This window comes from Neoarius graeffei, chromosome 27, assembly GCF_027579695.1.
Source record: "Neoarius graeffei isolate fNeoGra1 chromosome 27, fNeoGra1.pri, whole genome shotgun sequence".
Classification (NCBI taxonomy): Eukaryota; Metazoa; Chordata; class Actinopteri; order Siluriformes; family Ariidae; genus Neoarius; species Neoarius graeffei.
The window spans coordinates 9409460-9429459 of NC_083595.1; the positions used below are offsets into that span (position 1 = coordinate 9409460).

Sequence of the window (20000 nt, forward strand, 5' to 3'; positions counted from 1 at the left end):
TCAGCCATTGCAGAGTGTGCAAGTTCAGAAGTGCGTGTGTGAGGGGAGGGTCTTGGCGTTTCACTCAAGTCTTGTCCCAGACTGTTCTGAGAACAGCCACATTGTGAGCCCATCTTCTTCCCCGAGATTAGATATGTCTTTAAGCCTGTGCTCGCGCACACACACACACACACACACACACACACACACACGAGACAGGTCTTAAAATATTGTAATATTTTCTTTTAATTTTTTTTTTACTTTGTTGTTTAATTCATGTGCCAACAGTGGTCATGTGGACCACACGTGTGAACGCTGACCGATCCTGGGACGGGACACTCAATAATATGACAGTGTCAACTTCTCATTTACTTTCAGTTGCTCTGGGATATGAAGCTACTCAAAGCTACTCATGCTCATCTTCATGCTACAATCATCGTCATCACAATCACATCCAAACGAGCCTGGAGAACATGTTCCAGAGAGAGAGAGAGAGAGAGACACTCATACACCTCCCCACACTGAGAGTAAAGCACCACAACACTACGCCCTTTATGCAAATCTGTGCCATCAAATACACACAAATCTTCACACAACATCCTAAAGGTAAATATTGATTTATACACCACGACAAGGCACCCCCCCCCCAAGACGAACACAATCATGTCCTCCACACCCACTGGACTTGTGTGGAGGATGTGTGCATATGCATGTCATTTCCTCAATCTGGATTTGTCAGTGTGAGTGATTGGCACGTGTGTGTGAGAATCTGCTCATTACATCATGCTCATCCATATATAGTCACCATGACTCAACTCACACCCAGAAAGCTTCTTTCCCCTGGAGCCCCCAAAAATTCCCAGGCCTCCATCCTGTCAATAGATTCGATTACCGCTTTTAAAAAAGCCAAATGAGTGACCAGCTCTTATAGCAAGTGAGAAATTTTTAAAAATAAATACATAATGAACAAACCTGTTTCCTGCGGTGACATTCCTCATGTTGCTCTAACTATGTTCAATATTCACTGAGGATACAACATTGCGATGATGTCATTTACAATTAGAAAGTTGGGTGGTGACCAAGATATGAATGCAATGTGGAATGTACCGGTATATACACTACCGTTCAAAAGTTTGGGGTCACTTTGAAATGTCCTTATTTTTGAAAGAAAAGCACTGTTCTTTTCAATGAAGATCACTTGAAACTAATCAGAAATCCACTCTATACATTGCTAATGCGGTAAATGACTATTCTAGCTGCAAATGTCTGGTTTTTGGTGCAATATCTCCATAGGTGTATAGAGGCCCATTTCCAGCAACTCTCACTCCAGTGTTCTAATGGTACAATGTGTTTGCTCATTGCCTCAGAAGGCTAATGGATGATTAGAAAACCCTTGTACAATCATGTTAGCACAGCTGAAAACAGTTGAGCTCTTTAGAGAAGCTATAAAACTGACCTTCCTTTGAGCAGATTGAGGCCCTGTCCACACGGCAACGGATTCAGGTGAATCTGATAAAACTGTTTATCGTTTCGGCCTGGCGTCCACACGGCACCGGCGTTTTGGGTGCCCCAAAACAATATTTTTTGAGAACGGGTTCCAGAGTGGAAAAATCTGGCAACGGCGCCGTTGCGAAGTCGTCTGGATGAGTAGAACGGATTTGTTTACGATGACGTCACAACCACATGACTAGAAGACCCTTCAACAGACTGTTTTGTATGAACCACTGCACTGCATTCACTTCTGTATACAGCTTTTCTTTTAAATAAACAAGTAACTGAACCATTTCTTGAATTTCTTTTTTTTTATTGGATAAGACTGCTTTTCAAAATGTTCACACACAATATAAAAAGTTATATAAATTATATAAAAATGCTTTTCAAAATGTTCACACACAATAAGAAAATTAAGTTATATCAAACTATGCACACTAATGAAACTAATTTGTACACACAGAAGGCACGATTTCCTCGCGTAGTCGCAGCCATCATCTTCTTGTTGTTGTGTGTTTGTTCCCGAGTGCTTCACGCCGGGTAGAAGAAGGGGTTTATGCGCATGCGTCCTACTTCTATTGTTCTGGTGTCTCCGATGGGACCGTCTTACAGCGCACGTAGAGGTGTGGCATGTGTATTGCACCGTTTTCAGCAAGCGTTACGTTGCCATATGTACCTGATATTTTACTGATCCGTTGCCCATGTGGACGTGATTTTTTTTTTTACCCGCTAAAAAAAAAATCTCGTTGTAGCCTGAGTTTCTGGAGCATCACATTTGTGGGGTCGATTAAATGCTCAAAATGGCCAGAAAAATGTCTTGACTATATTTTCTATTCATTTTACAACTTATGGTGGTAAATAAAAGTGTGACTTTTCATGGAAAACACAAAACTGTCTGGGTGACCCCAAACTTTTGAACAGTAGTGTAGAGTACCAGTCAAAAATGTTTGTACACGCCTACTCATCCATAGGTGTTTCTGTATTCGGACTATTTTCTACATTGTAGAACAATGCTGAAGACATCAAAACTAAGGCTACGTTTACATTAGACCGTATCGGTCTCGTTTTCTTCGCGGATGCACTGTCCGTTTACATTAAACCACCTGGAAACACCGGGAAACGGGAATCCGCCAGCGTCCACGTATTCAATCCAGATCGTGTCTGGTCCGGTGCTGTGTAAACATTGAGGATACGCGAATACGCTGTGCTGAGCTCTAGCTGGCGTCCTCATTGGACAACGTCACTGTGACATCCACCTTCCTGATTCGCTGGCGTTGGTCATGTGACGCGACTGCTGAAAAACGGCGCGGACTTCCGCCTTGTATCACCTTTCATTAAAGAGTATAAAAGTATGAAAATACTGCAAATACTGATGCAAATACTGCCCATTGTGTAGTTATGATTGTCTTTAGGCTTGCCATCCTTCCACTTGCAAGTGTTAAGTGATATGCGCTGGGATCACACACACAGCGGCTCAGTCCCGAAAACACTGCTAGTGTGCTTCACTCGCGCGCTCTGTGAGCTGCGCAGGGCCGGAGTGCGCACCCTCCAGAGGGCACTCGCTGTTCAGGGCGGAGTGATTTGGAGTGCAGGATGCCTGCGGAGCCGAGCGTATCCGCGTATTGGTATTGTTGTGTGCACGCGAATCGTGTATTGGTGTTGCTGTGTGCACACTAATCGTTTTAAAAACGTTAATCTGATGATCCGCTGATACGGTCTAATGTAAACATGGGCTATGAAATAACATCTGGAACATATATGGAATTATGTGGCAAATAAAAAGTGTTTAAAAGAAAAAAAATGTAGTAGTATGCAGGCATGCCACTGGGGATATCTAAAAAAAAGTGAATGTCAAGCCAGGGGGTGTGGGGGCAACGCCCTGCTGGGGGGTCCGGGGGCCTTTGGCCCCCAGAAGCCAGGACCTTTTCACAGAATTCATAGCACATATTTTAAAATTTGAGAAACTTTTAGAATAAAATGCATGGAAACTTTCAAATTACAAGAACATCATTTTTCACACTTTCAAGAAATCTCATGATCACTGAGGGGCATTTCATCTGACTGGCTCCACTCCTCTGACTAGTGGAGGGCTACTAAAAATTATTAAAAATGGTAATGATGTTTGATAAGTTTATTTTCAGGAAATATTACTGAAACAGGATAGCTTTTTTGAAAATTAGTTAATACAAAAACAATATACATTATTGCATAGCTCAACTTTATTATTTTGCTGAAAAATTATACATCATAAGTTGGCAGCATGCTTTTTCTTTGGTGGAACAGTCTTTCAAAGTTTTCCCCGGTCCATGAATCAGCTTGTAAGCTGCACTACTTCTTGCCATGTGAAGTGCATCCAAGGCTTTTTTTTTTTTAATATCATATCTTTAGCTACTTCTTTACACAAGGCTACAAGATCTTCTACATCACTCATGGCCAGAGGTTTCTCTGCAGCAAAAGCTAAGATTAAATCCTGAAAAAATAAGTTTTAAAAGAAGTTAAAATCACAGTACATATCTGCTAATATCAACATGTACAGTATTTAAATTCGAGAAGCATTAAACCACAGCATTAAAGGTCTCCTTGCATCGTTTTTTCATTAATTGTGCGGTGGTCTCTAGTATGAATGAATGCCCTGTGAGCCGGTTTTGGTGAAAAAATGCTGTGGTTCTCCTGTTTCAGGCTGTTCTAGTTTGCTGGAGGAGCGGGTGGCGGGAGAACGACAGGATTTCAGCTCTTACTCATTAATATTCATGACATGTAAACGTATTACCTCTGATTGGCTAACAGCACTGTGACGCTACCTCCAGTGAGTCAGAACAAGCGGATGTGGGTGTCTTACTACGGCGAGAGAGAAGGAACAAACCGCGAAGGGAAAAATACAGCGCGCTGACGTCATTGAGGTGCGACGTGAGGAAATAAGAAAAATTCAACAAATGTTTGGGTTTTTACTGAACAAACAAACAAATAAAATGAACAAGTGACTTAAAAAAAATGTGGGTGTCTTTGTAAAAACTGTTTTGATTGGCTATTATGGTCGCGACGTCGATGTTTTGACCAATAACAATGTAGAGAACACGAATTTTACATCACATTCAACGAGATTTAAACGAGACTAAAGATGGCGACTTACAAATAACGTGTAAACATCGTTGGAGTTAATAAAGTTTGAACAGCATGAAGGAACATACCCCAACCCCCCGAAATTAATAAAAAAAAATAATAAAAAATTCTCAACGGATTTGGCATAATACAGGGCTTTTCAAAGTGTGGGGCGTGCCTCCCCTGGGGGGCGCCAGAGTTCTTCGGGGGGGGGCGCAACGTGAGGAAACGTAAGCCAGAATAAGTTACTATTGTGAACATTTAGCGAACTTCAGCTAGCCTTTGCCAGAGACAAAATGGATCGATTTTTAGTACCTAAAGCTACAGTGAGTGAGGAGACAGAGTCTGGGCCAAGCGAAAAAACAGAGCCTCCAGGATTTCGCGATGTTGCGATTCAACCAATCCCCGCGAATTCAGGGCGGTCTTGCAATTATATCCAATCACCGCAACCTTCCCGCAAATTTGACCAATCGTTGGCGTCGTCTTGAGGTGACGTCGACAAACTACCTTCCGCCTTACTTCCGTGTATACGTTCAAGAGAAGCAGCATGCGCACAGTGTTGCCACATTGGGCGGTTTTAAGTGCATTTTGGCGGATTTTGAACATATTTTGGACTGGAAAACGTCAGCAGTATCTGGCAACACTGCATGTGCGAGTCAGTGTTTATGTAGGTTTAAATTCTGTTACTGAAAGTGTGTTGTGTTTACAGTGAAGGACTGTGCGCACTTTACATTATTTTTTTTTACTTAATACAAGAAGTTAATGGATGCCAACATTTTTGCCAAAATGGTATTTTATTTTCCATTGTTTAGGCAGCTTCAGCATCATACTGTGAGATTCTGTCCAAATTGTTTTTTTTTCTTCTATGAAGCCTGAGCCATTTATTTTATTAGTTTATAATTATTGTTTAATTTAGTCTTCAGGAGAGACTGCCTGCACACAGTACTAGTATTAATAGTTTTTTTTCTTACATGAAAGCTGAGGCATTTATATTATATTTTAAGGTAACTTCATGTTGTGCTGTGAGGTTCTATGCACTTTAACTTTTGAACCAACAGGTGCATTTGGATAAGTAAAGCCTATTTTTGTAGTCCTGGTAATCTTTTATATTGGTAAAGTTGTTTATAGGACCATTTCTCAGTGTCTGTTTTTTTAATCAATAGTTTTTTGGTAATAACTTAATATTTAACATATCACTCAATTTTAATCACAAAAGGAAAAAAAAAATCGCAACAATTTCTCGCAACTTTCACTTCCTCCCGCAATGTAATCGCAACAAAAACCTAAAAAAACACCGCAACTTTCACCGCAATTTTTTGGAAAACCCCCCGCAACATCAGACATTTTAGCCCGCAACAATCACAAAAAAGGCCCACGGAATCCTGGGGGGACTGAAAAAAGAAGAAAAGTATGACCACGATTATTTAAAGTTTGGATTTTCATGGACTGGATCTGAAGATGCTCCACTGCCACAGTGTGTTGTCTGCCAAGAGGTGCTAGCTAACGACGCTATAAGATGTTTAAAATGTGTAAAACAAGATGTTTTAAAAAGAAAAGCACAGATGTTTAAAATGTGTAAAAGAAAAAAAATAAAAATGTGTACAACAACCATTTTTTTTTTAAAATACGAATGGAACATTAAGTATAGCAACAACAAAAGTTGGGGGGGGGGGGGGGGGCACTGTTGTCTATTTGCTCTCTGAGGAGGGGCTGACTCTCCCACACTTTGAAAACCCCTGGCATAATATAAAAAGGTCGTTTTTTACTCAGAAAAAGCGGAAAACTCTTATCCCTGCCTAGCTTGTGACCATGTCATGCATGCTAACGTGGAGAATATGAACATGCCATTTTGTAACAAAAACCTTCGAACAAAAAGTTCATGTTTTACTTACAGCTTGTGAGCTGGTGGTCGATCGTCTTGACGGCACAGATCCAGGTATTAAAAACAACCTCGAAGCAAAACCACTACTGAAGGCACCGAAGTTTGAAAAGTCACTGTGGTTGAAATGATCAGAACACAGTACTAACGCTGCATTATACTTCACTGGTGGTGTTCCAAAGATAAATTCCAACCATTTCTTCTTCACCTCTTCTATCTTGGGCAAGAAATGCAACGTTGATGTCTTACTGCTACAAATAACACAGGGACGAACTTCCTCTTCGTTAGCTACTGACGAGATGGGCTCTGCTCAGTGTTGCCAGATACTGCTGACGTTTCCAGCCCAAAATATGTTCAAATCCAACAAAATGCACTTAAAACCGCCCAATCTGGCAACACTGGCTCTGCTATCTCTCCTCGCGCTTAAATCCGAACTTCCTTCCCGTGGGCGGTCGCAAGCCAAGGTGGGCGAGGCCATGAATACTAATTTACGAAGTGACGCAAGATCGTATGGCTTTTTCAGATCCGCTCGTTTTTCTGACTATTTTCTTTCATAAGCTAATACAGGGAATGGGGGTAGAATTACATTTTCACACACAGCATGCATATGCAACTTGGAGTGAACTATGGTATTTCATATTTCAAGAAGAGTCAGTATTAAACGTTTTTGGTGGAAGGGCACCTTTAACAGTTTCATGCAAAAGCATACAGGCCTATAGCCTATTAGAGTCACTAACTGTTCTATTGTGTATTACGAAGACTCACATGCACGCTAAACTACATTTGATTAGTTAAACTTAGTCTGCAGTAGATCTAAATATTGAATAAAGTTTTATCTGCATAAAATTACTTTAGTGAAGTATTTTCATTTTCATGATTTTGCAATTGTAACTCAAAACTAGAGCATTTCATTCTAAATTTGAAACTTTTCTCTATAATCAGGATACACTATATTCTTTGCATTGTTTGACAGTTAAGAGGAAAGTGCCAAAAACTTCGACAAAAAGTGGTTTCCTACTTCAATGTGTGCTTTCCTGTCCACAAATGGTGTCAGACGCTGAGACTGTGTAGCTGCAGGCTTTTCCGAGGCCTGTAAGTAAACAGGGCTAATGCCACATGTCAAATCTTGTTTTTGTGCATCTTCCCGGCAACGAGTGGAAAAAAAAAAAAAAAAATTACTCGGCAGTTGATGATTTGACCGCTTTTCATACAGTTTCCGTGCGTGTCCTTTTATTTTGATATGGTCGACCAGGGCAACGCAACCACGATCAGCATATTAGTCTCTGCATCACACAAGAGACTCACCTGCATTTATCAGCAATGTCAACTTTCCGGTAATATTCACCCGCAGTGGTGTCCATTTCTTTATGGTTATAAATGATTCTTAACGGTTTTGAACACCGTTCCCAATTCCATTTCACTCTAGCCTGGGCCTGCCCATCCTAAATGTGACGCAACATGAGGACCTGTTGCGAACTTAGTCTGGCAAGGCAAGCTATCTACAGCTTTTCCAAGCTCCCGAAAAATCGGGAACCAACCAACTTTGAGCATCTCCAACGGCCCTGGGTAGAGGCGTGTTCAAGGCACTGACGTAGTAGAACTGCGACCGGAAGCCATAGATTGTTTACAGAATCTATGCCGGAAGCGCTTCATTCACGAATGCTGTATTGAAAGCATTCAACGGGAAGTTCTCATTGAAAACGGAGCAAAGAGCAGCCCTGGAGGTATTTATTGAAAAGAAGGAGGTTTTCGCCTTGCTCCCGACCGGCTTCGGTAAGAGTTTAATAATAGGATGTCTATGGTTTAATCTACCAGTTAGCCCCGTCGCGTCACATACGTCAGAGGAAAGAGTGATGTGATTGGTTTAAGCTTCGTCACAGCCTTTTCTGGCTTCGACCAGTAGCAAACTGAGGCATTTCAGGGAGGCGGGTCAACCACATGCTTTGGGAAACGGTTGGGCTTAATAGCTTTGCCAGACCAAATACTCGCAGAGCTTTGAAGTCGCGTTAGCCAGACTAATTTCACTCTGCACCCACTATCAACTTACCTTGCTCGGTTTTCTTCTTTTCGATCAATAATTTTTGCCATCGTTCAAAATATTCGCTTTCTAACTTCGAAATGCGGTTACCACGTTGTAAACAAGCAAGAACGAGCTACAATATATTCACGTCACCGATTGGCTACATTACTAACGCTTGACACATTTTCTTCTAATCACGAACCTCGTTACACACGCATAATCGGAGTCAAGGTCAGTCCGTAAGACACGGAATCGGATGCAAAATAGCAAATATTACGTTTGCATGTTTACCGCAAGTCAACACCTCTCCCGATTTTTAAGTATTTTGGCATTTCACAAAATTTTCAAAATTTATTCAAATCCACAAATTTTCGCGGATCCGCGACCAAATAGCATGCCTGAGCATGTTCAATAGTTTAGATTCTTCAAAGTATCCAGTGTTTACCTTGATGACACTTTGCACACTATTGGCACTATCTTAACCAGCTTCATGAGGCAGTCACCTGGAATGCTTTTCAATTAACAGGTGTGCCTCGTGGGCGGCACGGTGGTGTAGTGGTTAGCGCTGTCGCCTCACAGCAAGAAGGTCCTGGGTTCGAGCCCCGGGGCCGGCGAGGGCCTTTCTGTGCGGAGTTTGCATGTTCTCCCCGTGTCCGCGTGGGTTTCCTCCGGGTGCTCCGGTTTCCCCCACAGTCCAAAGACATGCAGGTTAGGTTAACTGGTGACTCTAAATTGAGCGTAGGTGTGAATGTGAGTGTGAATGGTTGTCTGTGTCTATGTGTCAGCCCTGTGATGACCTGGCGACTTGTCCAGGGTGTACCCCGCCTTTCGCCCGTAGTCAGCTGGGATAGGCTCCAGCTTGCCTGCGACCCTGTAGAAGGATAAAGCGGCTAGAGATAATGAGATGAGATGAGGTGTGCCTCGTCAAAAGTTCATTAGTGGATGAGTTTCTTTCCTTTTTAATGCGTTTGAGATCAAACGGTTACGCGTAAATAATAAAAATACCCTATTAAACAGCCCTATTCCACAACTGTAGTGATCCATTTAAGGTCAAGAACCGCCCAACTCCGTAGAGAGAAACAGCCATCATTACTTTAAGACATAAAGGTCAGTCAAACCAGAAAACTGCAAGAACTTTGAATGCATCTTCAAGTGCAGCTGAAAACAAGATCAACTGTGAGCTACTGCTCACTTACTCGTCCCCCCGCTCTCGCTTATATCAGAATGCAAGTGATTGAAGGAATAGGACACTTATTATGAATGTTGACTTTAACAAATAATGAACCCTGAAACGAGTAAGTAAAGAGCAGTGTCTCTCCCCAGGGATTTCAAACAGCATCCTGATAAACTGTCATTTTGAAATAGCATTTTGCTTCTTGAAATAGTGTCAAAATCCATCCTATATGTTTCGTAAATACATTCGGTAAACAGGAAGTCGATGTGCAACAGATCTGAAAACGGTATAGAACCCCAAGCTGAAGCTCGGTACCAAATATCAAGCAGTTATGATTTGTAGTTGCTGAGAAAAACATTACAAAATTTTTGTAAATCCACGCTGTTAAAGTTAAAAAAGTTAAAGTCCTTCCCACACCTTACAGTACCTGGTATTCCTAGGCAGTCTCCCACTCAAGTACTAACCAGGCCCAACTCTGTATGGTGGCGCGGCGCCAATTTCCGTTTCCATAGCCCTCGGCCTCTCGCCTATTACATAGCTAGGGTTACAGTGGGGGGCTAGTCCTCTGGTAACCACGAGAGTTTAACTCCCCATGCACATCTGTATTGCAGCGTGCCTTGCCAGATGGTAGTGGGTACCATTTTTATAATGGTCTTTGGAATGACCCGACCGTGAATAGAACTCACGATCTCCCGATCGAGAGGCGGACACGCTACCACTAGGCCACTAGTCGGTAAATCCACGCTGTGCGTTTCGTAAATACATTCAGTCGGTAAACAGGAAGTTGATGTGCGACAGACCTGAACACAGTATACATGGTATAGAGCCCCAAGCTGAAGTTTGGTAACCAAATGGCTATGATTTGTGGTTGCTGAGAAAAAGGGTGTTTCGGATGGACAGAGATAACCCAGTATAGCCCTTCTCCTTCAGAGCAGGGGTATAAAAAACAAACATCCAACACTATGATGAAATTGGCTCCCATGAGGACCGTCCCAGGAAAGGAAGACCAAGACTTCTGCTCTGCTGCAGAGGATAAGTTTGTTTGAGGTACCAGCCTCACAATTAACAGCACCTCACATCAGAGCAGACATGAACGCTGCAGAGTTCAAGTAGCAGATAAATCTCAACAACATCAACTGTTTGAAGGAGACTGCATACCGGTAGATCGGGCCTTCAAGGTCACATTGCTGCAAAGAAACCACTACTGAGGGAGACCAATAAGACGACGACTGCTTGGGACAAGAAGCACAAGGAATGGACATTAGACTAGTGGAAATCTGTACCTTAACCTCATCCAAATTTGAACTTTCTGGTTCCAACTGCTGTGTCTTTGTAAGATGCAGAAAAGGGGCATGGATGGTATCTGCATGCATGGTTCCCACTGTGAAGCACGAAGGAGGTAGCCTGGGAAATCCCATGCTGCTTTGCACAATCGTTCCGATCTGAAAAGACAGCATGGAAACTATGGTCTAAAGGCTCGCCTGAGTTAGGGAGCCAATCAGAGAGTGGGGAGGGGTGGAAAGACGGTGACGCGTACTACTCGACAAACGGAAGCTTGTAGTTTATTTGGGACTGTTTACGGATCACATTTAACATGGCGGCGAGCGATACGAACCAAACTTTCGATCAAGCTTTAGACACTGTTCTGAATAGTTTAGAGCGAAAGTTTGTTTTAAAAAAAAGAACAGCGTTTGGCGTTACAGTCTTTCTTCGCCGCTCTAACTACGTCACCAGGTACAACTGCCATGATTGGCCATGGGATACGTATACGCCAAATGATAGACATTCGCAACGTCCAATAAACAGCCGTTGACAATCGTAAACCACACCTCCCCTACGAGAAATTCAATAGGCGGATTCCAGACCATATTTCACTTGTGATATGGTCTGGTGTTAACCAGACTATGAAGGAGGTGGTGTGATGGTGCTTTGCTGGTGACTCTGTTGGCGATTTATTCAAAATTGAAGACATACAACCAGCATCACTACCAAAGCACTCTCCAGCAACATGCTATCCCGTGCGTTTCATGTTAGTGGGACCATCATTTGCGTTTCAACAGGACAATGACCCAGAACACATCTCCAGGCTATGCAAAAACTATTTAACCCAGAAGGAGAGTGAAGAAGTGCTGCATCAGATGACGTGGCCTCCACAATCACCCGACCGAGATGGTGTGGGATGAATCGGACCACAGAGTTAATGAAAAGTAGCCAGCAAGTGCTCAACATTTATGGGAAGTCCTTCAAGACTGTTGTAAGCATTCCACATGACTACCTCATGGAGGTGGTTGAGGAAATACCAAGAGTGTGCAAATCGGTCATCAAAGCAAAATGTGGCTACTTTGAAGAATCTAAGGCTACGTTCACACTGCAGGCTGAAGTGACTCAAATCCGATCTTTTCGCCCATATGTGACCTGTATCCGATCTTTTATTGACAATATGAACGACACAGATCCGATTTTTTCAAATCCGACCCAGGCCGTTTGGATATGTGGTCCTAATTCCGATTCCTATCCGCTCTTTTCATATGCGACTTCAGTCTGAACCGCCAGGTCGCATTCATCCGACTTACACGTCATCAACAAGCCACAAACGTCACTATTCTGCGCTGAAGTAGGCGGCGGGTCTCTCAAAAAAAGTTACAACAACATGGCGCATAATCACGGGCGCAGATAGAGGGTGGGACTCGTCCCACCCAGATTTAAATTCACCTCGTTCGGTCCCCCCCACTTATAGGGAGGAAAAAACGTCTATGCTGTCTTTCTTTGCATAAGGCAAACCTCACGGAAAAATCAAAAGACTAATTACCATTCGGTTTATTGAGGTGCACAGCAGTGTATACATAGTTGCAACAACTCACATAAAACAAAACAAAGACTGATATTCGGTTGGTTGAGCTGCGCAGACTGCACAGGTTGCGAGCTCGAGCTTGGTTGCTATGGTAACCCACAACAAGTTTGACAGGCATATCGGGGTTGGGGTTGGTTTGCTGGCAGCTTTGTCCCCCCCCCCAGTTTTTTGTCCCCTCCAGTTCAAAAAACGTATCTGTGCCCCTGCGCATGACATCAATGCGAGGGACGCTTCGGGCTGTGAAGGTTCTGAATCTTCTCAATGGAAGGACGCAGAGGTTAGGGAGCTGATTTCAATTTGGGGGGATACAGCTATTCAAGCTAGATTGGATGGATCATACCGCAACCGGGCGGTTTTACTTCCGTAAACACTGGCCATGCTCACTGCGTGTGACGTCGTCGTATCCTGCAATGCGCATGCGGAACACTTTTAGGTCGCTTTTCGTTCATACTGAGGATCACATACAAGTCGCATATATTTGTTAATGTGAACGACCTCTAAAAGACAAGACATTTTGCATTGTTTACACTTTTATTTGCTACATAATGCCATGTGTTCTTTCACAGTTTTGATGCCTTCAGCGTCGCTCTACAATGTAGAGAGAAAAAAAAAAAAAAAACTCAATTAGGTGTGTCCAAACTTGAGTGTCTGAATACACAGTTAGGCCCAGAAATATATGGACAGTGACACCATTTTCATGATTTGGGCTCTGCATGCCACCACATTGGATTTGAAATGAAACAGCCGAGATGCAATTGAAGTGCAGACTTTCAGGTTTAATTCAAGCGGCTGAACAAAAATATCCTTTAAAACGTTTAAGAATTGCAACCGTTGTCGCGGCGAACGTTCTTTTTGTCAGCCGGTATGCAAGCGCGTTAATTACTCACCTGCGCGCAATCAAGGAGAACAAAGCGACACACTGACTTCCTGGTCGGGTGCGAGGACTAAACAGCAAAAAATAGGCTGCTGCAGCGCGAAATACAAACTCGATCACTTGCCGAGCATTTTGTGAAGCTGTGTAGAAGTTTTACCATTGTCAAGATCTGAACAGACAGCCGGTAAGCTCGCGTTTATTTTTATTTTGTTGTGAATGTGAGGAAATTGTTGCGCTGACGGGGCATTGAGATGCCGGGAAAATGTTTGTGTTTGTCGCGTCTTAAAGTGCCATTCCACCATCGGATGGATTCTTTGGCATAAAATACAATATATTTTATGACAACATGACTAGACAGAGAAATCTTTTAGCTTCAAAATGATATATCAAACATAATTTTTTGACAACGACAAGTATATTAATTTTGCGACCAAAGTCACCTACCCTTTTAATTTCCGCGCGGTAGTGAAACGTGATGTCATCGGCAGGTTCCTCTTCTTGTGTACCACGTGTTGGTCTATTTTTAGACCAGGAAACCCCCAAATTGAGAGAGTCATTTCTCCTCGTATATGGGGGCCGAAAAAATTGCGAAAAATTGAGTTAATCTTTCAGTTAGCTAGATTTATTGGTATTAGCTAGATTTATTGGTATTATTTTTATCGCGTTCTATCCGCCATTGCTGATAATGTGTGTCACGTCACACGTCACGTGGTACACAAGAAGGGGAACCTGCCGATGACATCACGCACGGAAATTAAAAGGGTAGGTGACTTTGGTCACAAAATTAATATACTTGTCATCAAAAAATTATGTTTGATATATCATTTTGAAGCTAAAAGATTTCTCTATCTAGGTGATACCGTTTATATATGTTGTCAAAATATATTGTATTTTATGCCAAAGAATACATCCAATGGTGGAATGGCACTTTAAGGTTCAAATATTCACATGGCGCTTTGTGTAATTGTTGGCTGGCAAGGGTTATTGCAACTTGCTTTGTTTGGTCCGGTAAAAGGTGTGGCAACTTGCTTGGTCTCATGTTTGAAATGGCCCAGTTTAGATGCGGTTTGATGCGTGGGCTTTATTGTGCTGAATCCTTGGGTGCCAGTGAAGACATGGTTTAAAAGCATGTATCTTTTTCTACTTGCATACAGTGCATGTTTAAAACGAACTGGAAGTATTTCATTGCTAAAACGTTCATGGTGGATATGGTTTGTAAATATGTAGGTTGGCTTGTTACTTGGTAACTCATTTATTGGGTTTAGTAACTTGCTTAATTCATTATGGCCCTTGTGGTTAAAATGTATTTTTATATTTTGATGCATTTACATTGAAACAATTCATTCAAAATCTGTCTTAAGTTAAATTCTATTTATTTTCACATACATGTATTTAATGTTAAACTTTTGATAATCATTTTTTGTGTAACTGCTTTTATAAAAAGAAAAAACTGTGCAAATTGGTAAATGGATGGTGTTTGTCTTTTAAGGTTTTTCACCTGCAAAGGAAAAAATAAAAGGAAAAAGATGGAACAAAGGTCTGGTTTGAGTGAATTCCAGTTTTAATGTTCAGCAGGGGTATTACCCTTCAAGTGTGGGATAAGCACAGCAAAGGAGTAAAACACTTGACAACCATTTTTCTACATATGCCGCTTTTCCACTACAAACGCGGCTGAGTCGGGCTGAGCCGTGCCGTGCTGAGTCGGGCTGAGCGGGGCTGTTGGAGTTGCATTTCGACTACAGCCGCGCTGAACCGTGCTGGCTGGAAGTGGGTGGACACATTGGGTGGAGTTAGCGAAAGTGGGTGGACGTCAGGTGATGTCGTTAAGCAGCGCAAACAGTGACAGTGACCTTTTAAGCGGTAGTCTCACGACCCAAATAGTAAACAATAAACATGGAGGACATGGAGTCGTTAGTGTTGCTGGTCTTGGTGCTGTGGCTTGTTGTCACCGACAACGCGGACAGATACTAGCAAGAGCGTATAGATGAGGCGAGGCGCATAAGGCTTCAGAAATTCTCGTAATTCGTAATTCTTCTTCTTCCGGGTTTGCGGTGTTTACAGATCCCAGCGCGCTCGCGGGGCGTGTGTGGGCATGTGAGGACACTCCTCCTCACCAATCAGTGCACAGGGGAGTGTCTGCTCACGCCCCCAGCCTCACTCAGCTCGCTTTGGCTCGCTTCAGTCCCACTCCAAAACGGTGCGAGTTTTAGGGGCTAAGCAGGGCTGAAGCGAGCTGAGTCGTGCTGGTTTTTGGTAGTCGAAACGCGAGCCGTGTCGGGCTGAAGTGAGCTGAAGCGAGCTGAAAAAGGGTAGTGGAAAAGGGCCAAAAGTCTCCTCATTTCAGGGGCTCAAAAGTCATTGGACAAATTGACATTACCAGAAATAAAATGTTCATTTTTAATCCTTTGTTGAGAATCCTTTACACGCAATGACTGCCTGAAGTCTGGAACCCATGGACATCACCAAACGCTGGGTTTCCTCCTTTGTGATGCTTTGCCAGGCATTTACTGCAGCTGTCTTCGTCTTAAGCAAGTGAAATGCATGCTCGATCGGGTTGAGATCTGGTGATCGACTCGGCCATTGCAGAATATTCCACTTCTTTGCCTTAAAAAACTCCTGGGTTGCTTTCGCAGTATGTTTTGGGTCATTGTCCATCTGTACTGTGAAGCGCCGTCCAATCAACTTTGCTGCATTTAGCTGAATCTGAGCAGAAAAGTATATCCCTATACACGTCAGAATTCATCCGGCAGCTTCTGTCACATCAATAAACATGCCCCCTATGTTTTAGAGAAGATGTGGTGCACTTTGGATCATGAGCCGTTCCAAGCCTTCTCCATACTTTCTTTTTCCCATTATTCTGGTACGGGTTGTTCTTCGTTTCATCTGTCCAAAGAATGCTGTTCCAGAACTGGGCTGGCTTCTTTAGATGTTTTTTGGCAAAGTCTAATCTGGTCTTTCTATTTTTGAGGCTGATTAATGGTTTGCACCTTGTGGTGAACCCTCTGTATTTGCTCTCATGAAGTCTTCTCTTTATGGTAGGCTTAGATACTGATCCACCTACTTCCCGGAGAGTGGTGTTCTCTTGGGTGGATGTTGTGAAGGGATTCTTCTTCACCATGGAAAGGATCCTGCAATCATCCACCACTGTTGTCTTCCGTGGACGTCCAGGCTTTTTTGAGTTCCCGAGCTCACCAGTGCGCTCTTTTTTTTTTTTTTTTCTCAGAATTTTCCAAACTGTTCATTTGGTCACTCCTAATGTTTCTGCTATCTCTCTGATGGATTTCTTATTTTTTTTCAGCCTAAGGATGGTCTGTTTTACTTCCATCGAGAGCTCCTTTGACCGCATGTTGTGGGTTCACAGCAACAGTTTCCAAATGCAAATGCCACACCTGGAATCAACTCCAGACCTTTTACCTGCTTAATTGATGGATTAACGAGGAAATAGCCCATGCAGGCCATGAAATAGCTTCTGAGTTAACTGTCCGATTACCTTTGGTCCCTTGAAAAAGAGGCAGCAACATATTAAAGAGCTGTAATTCCTAAACCCTTCCTCTACTTTGGACGTGAATACCCTCAAATTAAAGCTGAGAGTCTGCACTTTAAGCCCATATGGATTATATAACTGTGTTTTGGTAAACGGCTAAAATAATAAAACTTGTGTCAGTGTCCAAATATATATGGACCTGACTGTACACTGCGTCCAAATATATACTCTGCATCAGAAAGTATTTCCATTTTACTCTTCTCAGAGCGAGCCCCACTTTACTGAGCATGCACCACTTCCTGTCACATGACCCCTTGACCTGTGTTAACTTTGTCTTGTGGTTGGCATGTTTCAGTTTTTCACTTCACTGGAAAGGATTAAATTCTGGAAATGCTTTGTGCACACGATGCGTCATTTACCACATGCGTGTGTGCGCGCGCAAGCGCGTTACCGTCTATCTTCCAGCTCTGCTCTTCTCCCAAATAATCACAGTGTTTCCATTCGGTCTGCCAACTCACCGAAAGGGGGGAGGTGCGTGTGTGCATGTGTGTGTGTGTGTGTGTGTGTGTGTGAGAGACACACAGACACTAATGTGAGTGTACTAATGTATATAAAAATAAGAAAGAGAGCAGACGAGAGAGAGAGAAACTAATGTGAGTATTCTGTATATGAGAGCGAGAGAGACTCAATGTGACTGGATGAGAGAGAGAGAGAGAGAAACAGAGACTAATGTGTGTTCTGTATATGAGGGTGCGAGAGAGAGACTACCGTAATATGAGTGGATGAGAGAGTGACAGAGACTAATGTGAGTGTTCTGTATATGAGAGTGAGAGACACTCAGTGTGAGTGGATGAGAGAGAGACACAGACTAATGTGAGTGTTCTGTATATGAGAGAGCGAGAGAGAGAGAGACTCAGTGTGAGTGGAAGAGAGAGAGACAGACTAATGTGAGTGGTGTTCCGTATATGAGAGAGCAAGAGAGAGACTCAATGCGAGTGGATGAGAGAAAGAGCGCGAGACTCCATGTGAGTGGATGGGGGGGAAGGATAAGTGGAAAGACAACGGCAGTCTCAGAATGTGAGAGAGGGAGAGAAAAAGAACTAGAAACTAAAAGGAAGGGGTTTAATGGAAAGACAAAATTCAACTCTCAGGAGATTGACAGTGTGTGTGTGCGCGTGCGAGAGAGAGAGGAAAAATGGTAAAGAAATGAGAGTGCCAGATAGGGCACTAATCTGATGAGATGCTCATCAAGCATTAAGCACTCGTGCATGATTTCTTTGTCCTTTTGAACCTCCTCTCTCGTTTTCATTTCATTTTCTCACTCACACTCTTCTACAGCTTCCCTTCAGCCTGTACTGCTTGTTCTTCCTGATGCCTCCATATTAGGTCACGGTGATGAACCGGAGGATCGGTCTTGGGGTTGTGCTCAAGTTTGCGTTCTCCCCTCCTTCCTTCATCCCTTCGTTCGTCCTCCCAGTCTCTCCTGCAGCTGCTTTATAAGCCAAAGAACATCAGTCCCCCCCACCCCCTCCCAATACTCCCTTTCTGTCCATCATTCCTTCTCGGTTATTTTACAGAGAAGGAGCGCATCAACATAAACCTGCTGCTATCGGAAACGAAATCAACTGTGCTCTGACCAGAGTCGAGAATTCAACAGCACTGCAATAATATCGATGAAACCTATTTCCTGTGGATGTCATTACAAATACGAGTGCTGAGTATAAAAGGATTTCCTTGTGTGTACACACACAGAGAGAATTCTGCCTTATCATGTTGCTTTATGTAATTTCTCAACATGTATGATAATCCTGTAGTAAGACTGAAGGTCACTGTGTGTGGGTGTTGGAAGAAACGTGGGCAGTATCTGTACAGCGTCCAAGGACGTCGAAGTGAGACTCTCACATGAAGGAAGGCGCCACATACCCAAGCATTTACTTACAGACAACATTAACCGTCAAACAGACACACACACACACACACACACACACACACCACTGTGTAATGGATGTGTATAGTTTGTGTAATTGTGTGTGTGGTCACAGTCAGTGGTGTGTGATACAGGCTTCAGCACGGTTTATCAATCTTACTAATGAGGAAAAAGTCATAAATATTAATAAGTGATAAAGGGTAATAAGCTATAAATGCCATATAAAAAACAAACTAATTGCAATTAGTAACGACTAGTCGATATCCCCTCTGTGTGTTAAGCTTCATATCTGAACGTGAACATTTATGCACAAGCCAAATATAGTGACTGGAAAACACAGTATTTGCATGACTGAACAGTTTTTAACGAGACCGCCAATGATGGCGTAGCTCACTCCGGCCCCGTCTGGTCCAGAAGGAACGATCTAAAGTGGGCCACCTTGTGTATAAATGTTGCAAGCTATATATCGAAGCGATATCCACCCTAGGAATGCCGACCTATTTGCCAGAAAGAATCCAAAACTGTGAGGAATTGACCGAGAAGAAGCGATTTTTGTTGAACTACTCATTAAGGCTTAATTAGTCCATAACGTCATTAATAATTGTAATTAAGAAGTTTATATGCACCCTAGGTACCCCTACCTTCATGCCAGAAAGAATCAAACTCAGTAAAGAAGCGATTTGTATGGAAACTGCTCATTAGGGATTGATTGATTGATTACTCCATATCTTTGGGATTGATTGATTGATTGATTACTCCACAGCTAACTCACTTGCAGGGATTTTTAAGTCAGACTTGGAACATAATTAAAAACTGAGAAAAACACATCATTAAAAAACAAACAAACATGATGCAATTGTTGACATGGTGATGTTTTATCAGTGTGACTGATGACTGATTTGTTGTGTGATTTTGAGCATCAGGGCGTTTTTACGTTAATAAACAGAACGCACACAGACGACGTGACCGTTATTTAATGGTGAGATTCCCTCATTTTAGTTTCCTCTTCCCTGAAGGACAATCTTCAGTTTTCTGTCATTCACGCTTTGACGTGTTAAAGTTCACCTCAATTTATTTTTCTTTTTTACGTGTTTATTAACTCTGATTAAATCGAATCGAGCAGCCGGTGCGTTACAGGATAAATCAGTCGGTGTTTCATAACTTTTTCTTTATATTTGCGATATGAGATATGAAGAAGCGACAACAAAGTTAACAGTTTTAT

General features: G+C 42.6%; 1 protein-coding gene across 1 annotated transcript in view; it reads right to left on the reverse strand.

Annotated features, from left to right (window-relative positions):
* Positions 1–20000, reverse strand: part of adcy9 (adenylate cyclase 9) — an 82502-nt gene that overhangs the window by 27080 nt on the left and 35422 nt on the right. The window contains exon 2 of the mRNA XM_060911354.1: positions 1–145. This exon is cut by the window's left edge and continues 10 nt beyond it. Within this exon, the coding sequence (XP_060767337.1) occupies positions 1–145 (145 nt within the window). The remainder of the gene's footprint in view (positions 146–20000) is intronic.